This window comes from Mandrillus leucophaeus, unplaced genomic scaffold (genome assembly GCF_000951045.1).
Source record: "Mandrillus leucophaeus isolate KB7577 unplaced genomic scaffold, Mleu.le_1.0 Scaffold353, whole genome shotgun sequence".
NCBI lineage: Eukaryota > Metazoa > Chordata > Mammalia > Primates > Cercopithecidae > Mandrillus > Mandrillus leucophaeus.
Genome location: NW_012103732.1, coordinates 2,299,725 through 2,311,656, shown reverse-complemented (window position 1 = coordinate 2,311,656; position 11,932 = coordinate 2,299,725). Strand labels below are relative to the sequence as shown.

Below are 11,932 nucleotides of genomic sequence, written 5' to 3'. Positions count from 1 at the left end.
TCTCTGCTTTTCTAGGGGGCAAGAACCTGCTGACCCCTTCTCCGCTTTTTTGGGGGGCAAGGACCCCCCAACCCCTTATCTCCACGTCTCTACCCCTTTCCCTCTTTTCTGGGGGGCAAGAAACTCCCAATCCCTTATCTCTGTGCCCAACCCCTTATCTCTGCATCCTGACCCCTTTCCCGCTTTTCTGGAGGGCAAGAACCCCCCCAACCCCTTCTCTCCATGTCTCTACTCTCTCTTTGCTCTGGGCTTGCCTCCTTCACTATGGGCAACCTTCTACCCTCCATCCCTCCTTCTTCTCCCTTAGCCTGTGTTCTTAAGAACTTAAAACCTCTTCAACTCACACCTGACCTAAAACCTAAATGCCTTATTTTCTTCTACAGTGCCGCTTGACCCCAATACAAATTCGACAGTGATTCCAAATAGCCAGAAAACAGCACTTTCAATTTTTCCATCCTACAAGATCTAAATAATTCTTGTCGTAAAATAGGCAAACGGTCTGAGGTGCCTGACATCCAGGCATTCTTTTACACATCGGTCCCTCCCTAGTCTCTGTTCCCAATGCAACTCGTCCCAAATCTTCCTTCTTTCCCTCCCGCCTATCCCCTCAGTCCCAACCCCAAGCATAGCTGAGGTTTTCTAATCTTCCTTTTCTACAGACCCATCTGACCTCTCCCCTCCTCACCAGGCTGAGCTAGGTCCCAATTTTTCCTCAGCCTCCGCTCCCCTACCCTATAATCCTTTTATCACCTCCCCACCTCACACCCGATCTGGCTTACAGTTCCATTCTTCGACTAGCCCCCCCGCACCTGCCCAGCAATTTCCTCTTTAAAAGGTGGCTGGAGTTAAAGACACAGTAAAGGTTAATGCTCCTTTTTCTTTATCCGACCTCTCCCAAATCAGTTAGCGTTTAGGCTCTTTTTCATCAAATATGAAAAACCCAGCACGGTTCATGGCTCGTTTGGCAGCAACCCTGAGACGCTTTACAGCCCTAGACCTTAAAAGGTCAAAAGGCTGTCTTATTCTCAATATACATTTTATTACTCAATCCGCTCCCGACATTAAATAAAACCCCCAAAATTAAATTCTGGCCCTCAAACCCCACCACAGGACTTAATGAACCTCGCCTTCAAGCTGTACAATAATAAAGTAGAGGCAGCCAAGTAGCAATGTATTTCTGAGTTGCAATTCCTTGCCTCCACTATGAGAGAAACCCCAGCCACATCTCCAGTGCACAAGAACTTCCAAATGCCTGAACTGCAGCAGCCAGGCATTCCTCCAGGACCGCCTCCCCCAGAAACTTGCTTCAAGTGCTGGAAATCTGGAAACTAGGCCAAGGAATGTCCGCAGCCCAGGATTCCTCCTAAGCCGTGTCCCATCTGTGCGGGACCCCACTGAAAAATCGGACTGTTCAACTCACCTGGCAGCCACTTCCAGAGCCCCTGGAACTTTGACCCAAGGCTCTGACTGACTCCTTTCCAGATCTTCTTGGCTTAGTGACTGAAGACTGACGCTGCCTGATTGCCTCGGAAGTCCCCTGGACCATCATGGACACCAAGCTTCAGGTAACTCTCACAGTGGTGGGTAAGTCCGTACCCTTCTTAATCAGAATGGAGGCTACCAACTCCACATTATCTTCTTTTCAAAGGCCTGCTTCCCTTGCCTCCATAACTGTTGTGAGTATTGACGGCCAGGCTTCTAAACCTCTTAAAACTCCCCTACTCTACTGCCAACTTGGACAACATTACTTTATGCAATGTTTTTTAGTTATCCCCACCTGCCCAGCTCCCTTATTAGGATGAGACATTTTAACTAAATTATCTGCTTCCCTGACTGTTCCTGGACTATAGCCACACCTCACTGCCACCCTTTTTCCCAGTTCAAAGCCTCCTTTACATCCTCCCTTTGTATCTCCCCACCTTAAACCACAAGTATAGGACACCTTTACTCCCTCCTTGGTGACCGATCATGCACCCCTTACATCCCATTAAAACCTAATCACCCTTACCCGGCTCAATGCCAGTATCCCATCCTGCAGCACGCTTTAAAAGGATTAAAGCCCATTATCCCTCACCTGTTACAGCATGGCCTTTTAAAGCCTATAAACTCTCTTGACAATTCCCCCATTTTACCTGTCCTAAAACCAGACAAGGCTTACAGGTGATTTCAAGATCTGCGCCTTATCAACCAAATTGTTTTGCCTATCCACTCCATGGTGCCAAAGCCATATACTCTCCTATCCTCAATACCTCCCTCCACAACCCATTATTCTGTTCTGGATCTCAAACGTACTTTCCTTACTATTCCTTTGCACCCTTCATCCCAGCCTCTGTTCGCTTTCACTTGGACTGACCCTGACACCCATCAGGCTCAGCAAATTACCCGGGCTGTACTGACGCAAGGCTTCACAGACAGCCCCCATTACTTCAGTCAAGCCCAAATTTCTTCCTCATCTGTTACCTGTCTCAGCATAATTCTCATAAAAACACACATGCTCTCCGTGCTGATTGTGTCTGGCTAATCGCCCAAACTCCAATCCCTTCTACAAAACAACAACTTCTTTCCTTCCTAGGCATGAAGAGCCGAGACCGCATCCTGTACCCTTTCTGTCCAAACAACTTGACCTCACTGTTTTAGCCTAGCCCTCATGTCTGCTTGCAGTGGCTGCCACTGCTTTAATACTGTTAGAGGCCCTACAAATCAAACTATGCTCAACTCACTCTCTACAGTTCTCCTAACTTCCAAAATCTATTTTCTTCCCCCCACCATCGCTCAAGACAACAATTATGCTGATAAGGTAGCTAGAAAGCAGCCATCAAAAGGCATCAGATATCATTGCTCAGGACAATGCTTACGTTATGTTAGCTAAAAAATGAACTAGCATTCTAACTTCTATCCCTCACAGCAGTTTTCCTCCTTCACATCAGTCACTCTTACCTTCTCCCCCGCTGAAACTTCCACCTATCAATCTCTTCCCACACAAGGCAAATGGTTCTTAGACCAAGGAAAATATCTCCTTCTAGCCTCACAGGCCCATTCTATTCTGTCGTCATTTCATAACCTCTTCCATCGAGGTTACAAGCCGCTAGCCTGTCTCTTAGAACCTCTCATTTCCTTTCCATCCTTGAAATCTATCCTCAAGGAAATCACTTCTCAGTGTTCCATCTGCTATTCTACTACTCCTCAGGAATTTCGCAGGCCCCCTCCCTTCCCTACACATCAAGCTTAGGGATTTGCCCCCTCCCAGGATGGGCAAATTGACTTTACTCACATGCCTCGAGTCAGGAAACTAAAATACCTCTTGGTCTGGGTAGACACTTTCACTAGGTAGGTAGTGGCCTTTCCTACAGGGTCTGAGAAGGCCACCGCGGTCATTTCTTCCCTTCTGTCAGACATAATTCCTCGGTTTGGCCTTCCCACCTCTATACAGTCTGATAGCAGACCAGCCTTTATTAGTCAAATCACCCAAGCAGTTTCTCAGGCTCTTTGTATTCAGTGAAACCTTTATATCCTTTACTGCCCTCAATCTTCAGGAAAGGTAGAACGGACTAATGGTCTTTTAAAAACACACCTCACCAAGCTCAGTCACCAACTTAAAAAGGACTAGACAATACTTTTACCACTTTCCCTTCTCAGAATTCAGGCCTGTCCTCGGAATGCTACAGGGTACAGCCCATTTGAGCTCCTGTGTGGACACTCCTTTTTATTAGGTCCCAGTCTCATTCCAGACACCAGACCAACTTGGACTGCGCCCCAAAAACTTAGAGTCTAAAAACTCAGCAACCAAGCAAGTAATTACGCTGACCCCCCTTAGGCTCTCTCTAATTAGATGTCCTGGGTCCTCCCAATTCTTAGTCCTTTAATCCCTGTTTTTTTCCTTCTCTTATTCAGAGCTTGTGTCTTCCTTTTAGTTTTTCAATTTATACAAAACCGCATCCACACCATCACCAATCATTGTATATGACAAATGCTCCTTCTAACAACCCCACAATATCGCCTCTTACCACAAAATCTTCCTTCAGCTTAATCTCTCCCACTCTAGGTTTTCATGCTGCCCCTAATCCCACTTGAAGTAGCTCTAAGAAACATCGCCCATTATCTCTCCATACCACCCCCCAAAAATTTTCGCCACCCCAACACTTAAACACTATTTTGTTTTATTTTTCTTATTAATATAAGAAGACAGTCATGTCAGGCCTCTGAGTCAAAGCTAAGCCATCATATCCCCTGTGACCTGCACGTACACACCCAGATGGCCTTATACACCCAGATGGCATGTACACACCCAGATGTTCCTGCCTTAACTGATGACATTCCACCACAAAAGAAGTGAGAATGGCCTGTTCCTGCCTTAACTGATAACATTACCTTGTGAAATTCCTTTTCCTGGCTCATCCTGGCTCAAAAGCTCCCCAACTGAGCACCTTGTGACCCCCCCACCCCTGCCCGCCAGAGAACAATCCCCTTTGACTGTAATTTTCCTTTACATATCCAAATCCTGTAAAACGGCCCCACCCCTATCTCCCTTGGCTGACTCTCTTTTCAGACTCAGCCCGCCTGCACCCAGGTGATTAAAAAGCTTTATTGCTCACACAAAGTCTGTTTGGTGGTCTCTTCACACGGATGCTCATGACACTGGGAAACACAGCAGGTAGGCATCCAAGAAGTTTTTGGTTGAAAAGTTGTTGAATGAGGCAGTCAGGGAAGATGCCATTATTTCCTCTGAGTAAGTGAGGAAGATGGATTTGAGAAAGGCTGACTAGCATGAAGGCTCACCACTGTGAATGACAGAACTAGACCCCAGATCAGCTGACATTTTCTGTTACACAAGCCCACTGCATGACAAGGGGTGGTGATATTACAACAGTTCAAAAGTTACCTGTTTAACTCCAATTGTGTCAGATCCAGAAAGGCTGAGCCCATAAAGTCATCCTGTAGTCCAAAATCATAGTCAAATACCTGAAAAGCCAAAGAGAAAAAGCCTTGTTATAAATATCTCCAATACAAGCTTTATGTGATAATGTCTTGGTCATAAAATGTTGGTTGTCTGTGTCACCAAAAGCACACTAATATTTATTTTTTAAAATAATTGTTTTTGTACTTTGGAATATTAGAGTCTCACAAAATACTTAAAGAAAATTACATTTTATTTTTTACTTAATATTACTGATTGATTATATCAAATAGAACTTTAAGGTAGATGTAACAATCAAATAAAATATAGTAAATCTTCAAAAATGTGGGAAGAAGTATATAATTCAAAAGTATGTCTTTCATATTGGGCTACGGTTGATGAGAATATGATTCCAATATCTTCATATTTTTAAGCCATTAAAGATACATTTTGTGATATAGGACAATGCCACTTTAAACATACAAATAAGTAAAAAGATACTATGATTAATGTACTTTATAAAGTTTTACTAAGGTTAAGTTAAAATAAAGTTTTATTGTCACAATTACTGGGGGATAATACGAATATGACTAACAACAAAAAAACTGAAATGAAAGGAAAAGAAAGAGATAATGTGCTTCTTCCTTTTGTCAATGCTCTCTATCCAGTATCTTCTCTGTGTCTTGTGTGGTTCTTATTCACTCTGTGGTAAGTAAGACAGACAATGTCTCTGACCTCTTGGATTCTACATGGAGGGTCTGAGATGGCCTATAAATACCTAAACACAGTTCAGTTCTAAGCGCCATGGAGCAAATAAATGTCTAAGAGGTGTGTGGGGAGCGGCTATTTTAGATGAGGAGACCAGGAACTCCTCTCTGAGGAAGGATATTTGTGTAGACACCCAAATAATGGGAAGGAGTATGCTATGCTAGTATGAGCAAGAGCCCTCCAGCTGAAGGAAACGGCAAGCCCAGGAGAGGGACTGATGTGTTTCACACATCAGTTGCGATCAGCAAGAAACGAGTGGGGTTGAAGCAAATGGAGAGAGACAGAGAATGGAAGGATGCTGGAGGGATAGTTCAGAGCTAGATAAGTTAGGGCCATTTCCAAAGGATGCTAAGTGAATGGGAACTGGCTAACTTCCATCCGTCTATTAATTTTGTCACTCATTCATTTCCTCAGCCAATACTGACTAAGTACTTATTATGTGCCAGGCAATATGCTAGCAACTGGGTAAACAGTGGTAAGCATAACTGCCATTTTCAATGCTTACAGTTTAGTGAGGGAGACAGACATTAAACAAGGAAGTGCATAGGTGATACACAGTTACAAATTCTGACAAGTGTTTTAAGGAAAAGAAGAGAGAATGAAAAGAAAGTGAGGAAGTAAGTAAAGAAGATCAGGGAAACCCTTCACAACGAAAGAAAAAAAAATGCTACCAGATGAAATGTAGAGCTGTCACTTCCTGACCTTTTCAGACAGAAAACATTTGTATTGAACACTGGAGTAATTGAGCATAACCAGATAAATCTGCTCTTGAATGGATGACCCAGGCCTTTGGCTGCTCCAGAATGTGAGAATCCATGAAGCTGAATCAATAGCCCCGCACTCCTATGCTCAGTTCTTGGCACAACAGTTAGAAAGCTCAAAGCAGAGCAGCCCTGAATCAGTTGCTGGGTTTTTGTTGCTGATGTTGTTGTTGTTTCTTCCGTATTACAGGTCTACTTCAATTTAAGAAAACTTAATATATAAAAAATTGATACTTAAATAAAAAGATAAATACTTTGCATTACAAAAGGATTCTTAGATTTGAAGAGTCACATGGGGATTTATTTAAGTAATAAGCTCCCCTAATGCCTTTTAAATTATTCAATTTGCAGTCATTTGATTTACATACAACCTTTCAAGAGTGCATTTATTGTAGAAAGCTCAGCACTCCTGCAATAAATATTCTCCTTGATCAATTACACTTCTGAGCGTTAGTCATCTGCTCAGTGGCATAGCACATGCATGTATTGCACATCTTAGGCAACTGACATCTCTGTATTTGCAAGTGGCTGCAGCAGTGTATTTTACAACATACAATTTACACCAAAACACTGGAGAAATTTCTCTTGTGGAATCTTATCTAATCATATCACCCTTAGGCTTAAAGTCTTAGGAGAGAAAATAGGTGGCATATAATCAGTGAGATCACCTGAGGTTCACCCACACATATGAGGTGGAGAGCTGTGAATCCAGTGAATTTATTAGTGCAGACAGCCCAACTGGGCGATTCAACATCCAACATCTTTTCACTCTCATAGTGAGAGTCTTTCCTATTATCCAACTGCTAGATGTCTACTTTAGCTCTCAATTCCTATTAATCTGCAAAGGCATAAACGTGGGAAGAAAAGGAAACACTAGAATCCATGCATTAATGAAATTATTAGCTATGCTGCTTGGTTCCAAGCTCTACATACTATTTATTTGTCAGAGGGAGCATTGCTCTATGTGAGCTTCAGAAATACAGAGCATAGGAGAGATATAAAATAGGAAAAGGTACTCCCACTGCACTAACAACAAGCACAGTTAATGCTTATTAATGTTTATTCAATATTTACTAGGCACAACCCAGTTAACAAGGTATTGTTGTTTCTATTTTTCAGATAATGAATCCAAAGCTGAAAAAGCACATGTTATTTTCTCCCCAAATCCTAGGGCTAGTAAGACACAATATTCAAATCTTGTTGTATCGAGTGTCATAAACAGAGTGTGTTTAAATTTCACAAATATATCTTAGGCACTCACTCTAAGAGAAGCATTGAGAATTAAAACATGAATGATTCAGATGAGATTCTTGCTTTCATGGAGCCTTCACACCATTAGTTGGAAACATTAGATAGCAGGTAGAAGTTGCTTGGGACTTGGTAACACCTTCTGCATTCTCAAGTGAGTTTAGAACAATAAATATTTAATTTTAAACAACAAATTCACTTTACTGTTTACTGAAAATCCATTGGGAAGTGTACCAGTTAAAATGCTTTTGCTTTTGTTTTTAATAGAAAACTCAACTGGCTTTAATTTCTAGCTCAAATGACTGAAGAAATGTCTATAGGTAATTATGGCTTCTGGGAAGTTTTAATTTGGCAGTTCAAAATGATTCATGCATTTATTAATGCATTTATTTGAAAAATATTTGGTGAGCACCCACAATGTTCCAGGTACTGTTCTAGGCATTTGAAATACAGCAGTGATCAAAACAGTCAGTCTTTGATTTCTTGGAGCTTACATATGGGGTGGTGAGAGATAGGCAATAAAGAAATACATATGCCAAGTAGTAGTGATAAGTGCTAAGGAGATAAGTACTATTTCAGAGTACTAGAGTGATGGGAACTACTATTCATACATGATGTTCAGAAAGGACAATCAGAGTGGGAGGTATTTCCCCATGATGGGAAAAGTGTGTTTCATAATGAGGGAATAGGACAGTGCATTCCATGAAAAGGAAAGTGTCTTCCACAAGGAGGGAACAGGAAATAGAAAGGCACTGAGGAAACTGGCCAGGGGTCAGTGAGGCTGAAAGTAGTAAGCAAGAGAAGAGTGCTGGAACATTAGTTCAGGCTTAGGCCATGGGGCCTACTAACATATTTTAAAGTCTGGGAGAAGGATCCAGAGAGGAGACTGAGAAGCAACAGCTACTTAGGGAGCAGGAAGACCAGGAGAGTGGTATCCTGAAAACAAACTGAAGAAAGAATGTTAAGATGGAGGAAGTAGTTAACTATATCAAAGGTAAATGATATAGCCTAATCCTATTTCTGCCTCTCCAGTTCTCATCAGAGCTTCCTCATCATTACTGCCTCAATAGCTCCCCTAGGGTCCTAATGAACCCTAGTTTGGGTTCTCTGTTAGGGATATTAGTTGAGGATTTTTCCAACGTATATCCCTTTTTACCTTTTCTATGGGCTCCCAATTTTTCTCTTTGAAGATCCATATGGTTCAATGGACACTGACTTCACCATTGCCTTTAAAAATAAAGGCAACCTTTGCTAGCCATTAAGCCACTTCCATATCTTTGGCCAGTAAATAGGCATGTGATATGAGCTCGCCCATCTGGAATGGATTCAGTACTTGGCTGGGAATGTTGGGACAAAGCAGCTCACATTTCCCCACTAGACTTGAATAAAGAAGCATGCCACTCTGGACCTCCTGGCAGTTGTTTCCATTTAAATGTCCAGAAAAGTGGCTCCCTACCTGTGCCTCCGAATAACGTATTGAGGTGTTTTAAAAATACAGAAGCCTGGACTCTACTTCGGAAGTCCTGAATCAGAGTTTTAGCAAGTGAAATTTGGACCTCTAGATTCTTTAAACCTTTAGGAATAACTCTGGTGTACAACCAGGGATGAGAATCATTGGTATATGACATTTTTAAAGTGCCCTTATAAGCTACTGACAATTATTTTGGACAGGACAGTAATGTGGTCCTTAACTTAAACAGAGCTTAGAGTAACATTTTCAACTTTAACTCTTAAGCTTGGATAGAAATGAATCATTAAAAAGTCAGGAAACAACAGGTGCTGGAGAGGATGTGGAGAAATAGGAACGCTTTTACACTGTTGGTGGGACTGTAAACTAGTTCAACCATTGTGGAAGACAGTGTGGTGATTCCTCAAGGATCTAGAACTAGAAATACCATTTGACCCAGCCATCCCATGACTGGGTATATACCCAAAGGATTATAAGTCATGCTGCTATAAAGACACATGCACACGTATGTTTATTGCAGCACTATTCACAATAGCAAAGACTTAGAACCAACCCAAATGTCCATCAATGACAGACTGGATTAAGAAAATTTGGCACATATACACCATGGAATACTATGCAGCCATAAAAAAGGATGAGTTCGTGTCCTTTGTAGGGATGCAGCTGGAAACCATCATTCTCAGCAAACTATCGCAAGAACAGAAAACCAAACACTGCACGTTCTCTCTCATAGGTGGGAATTGAATAATGAGAACACTTGGACACAGTAAGGGGAACATCACACACCGGGTTCTATTGTGGGGAGGTGGGAGGGGAGAGGGATAGCATTAGGAGATATACCTAATGTAAATGACGACTTAATGGGTGCAGCACACCAACATGGCACATGTATACATATGTAACAAACCTGCACATTGTGCACATGTACCCTAGAACATAAAGTATAATAAAAAATAAGTAATAATAATAGTAAAATAAATGAATTATTTAAGGAAATGTCCAATTTGTTAAAATGACCATCTTAGAAACAGTTATGTGGTCCCATACAATTATTTTTCTAATCTATCAAAATGTTTCTATTTTTTAGAAGAGTGCTCCCAATTAATACTCTGATCTCCAACTCATGATTAGGCCAAACAAACAACAATTTACATAAATAGATTCCCCTTTATGTTACTTTTATCTCTTCTACTGTAATTCTGGTGTTCACTGTGAACCTGGGATAATAATGTCAGTGAAATAACAATGGAGAATTTGAATTCAACTGAAATGGGTGTCAAATTTATCCTATTATCTAAGATGTGTGTTGGAGCATCACTGTGAATACAGGGCAGACTAAAGTGGCTCCTATCTCAATTAAAAGCACTGCATTTTAACTCCAAGCTTCTATTCTTACCTTATTATATATAGATTGTATAGCTATTTCTCCAAGCCTTGTTTTCACCTGCACAGAATATGTTCTTTTCATTCAAATTAAAAGTTACATAAATTCCAACCAATTGCAAGGAATATTTTTTTTTTGTGTAGTTTTTTTTTTTAACTGATAGTTCTAAGATTTTTTTAAAATAAAATGTTTTTACAAGAAAAGGTACAAGCACTTCAACTTGAATGCACTTTTACAACCTTGGCTCAGAATTGAATTTTGTTTTCCTTGGCAATTTTTACATTGATAGAAATCAGATTACAGGCTACTGATGGACTCTTCTTTTTCCTCTAACTATAGATAGGAGGGTTGTATACTTAATGTGTTCTAATTATCTAGTTCACAGATGCATTTCATACTCTCAGTCACTACAGCATTGATTAGTCCCTAAAAAATCTTTTGGGCAAGTAAGTAATAATCTGTTGTGGAGGATGTGGGCATCATATCAGAACTCAGTCAGTCAAACACACAGGCCTGCAGAGAGACAATAAAAATGATGCAATTTTTATGAAATTCTAATAACTTCAAATATTATTACCACCAAGGTACCTTATTTGATTCTTCCTTCAAGATTAGGCGAAAAATGGAACACAAATAATGGAAAAAATATAGCAAAAAGTTAGAGATTTTCTTCGAAGAAAAGCCCTAGGCATTTTACAGAAAATGAAAATCAACTGAAAAAAATAGGAAAGCATTTAAAAAGTATATTTAATACTTTAAAAATGTTATAAAGTATTGCATATAATAAAGTAACATCATTTTATATGTGTACTAGTGTCTCAGAGACTTGTATGATTTCTATTTAACTTGTCTTTCTTACATAGAAATGTAAAAAGTAACAATGTAAAAATGTAAGTAAAAGTATTAAAATATTTAAAAATGACTGTGTATCCTCTTCTGTATGGTAGAAGTTAAATTGTGGCTACATAATCTTATATATGGAAAGCTCAAAGTGATTTGAAAAAAAAGTTCAACAACCTTTGGGCTTTCTTTCTTAGCTTCTTTACTCAGTGTGTCATTAGCCAAGCCTTCTGACCTGCATACAGTGTTGCTGTCTTCATTTACAGCATATATACATTTATAGTATATGTATGTGTACTGTATATATGTAGACTATATATATACAGTAAATGTATAGATACATGCATATATACACCTATACTGTATATTTATACATATAAATACATATGTGTATATTCTTGTTCTCAAGTCAATACCATTACTGCCACAATTTACACAATTTTGGCCAGGCGCGGTGGCTCGCGCCTGTAATCCCACCACTTTGGGAGGCCAAGGTGGGTGGATCTCGAGGTGAGGAGATCGAGATCATCCTGGCTAACACGGTGAAACCCCTCTCTACTAAAAAATAC

The 11,932-nt window shown here is 40.4% G+C and overlaps 1 protein-coding gene across 4 annotated transcripts in view; it reads right to left on the bottom strand.

The window, feature by feature from the left end:
- MCTP1 (multiple C2 domains, transmembrane 1) overlaps positions 1 to 11,932 on the bottom strand; it is a 409,939-nt gene that overhangs the window by 263,940 nt on the left and 134,067 nt on the right. For all 4 annotated transcript variants that reach the window (XM_011989444.1, XM_011989446.1, XM_011989445.1 and 1 more), the window contains one exon: positions 4,880 to 4,959. In XM_011989444.1, coding sequence (XP_011844834.1) covers positions 4,880 to 4,959 — 80 coding nt within the window. The remainder of the gene's footprint in view (positions 1 to 4,879; positions 4,960 to 11,932) is intronic.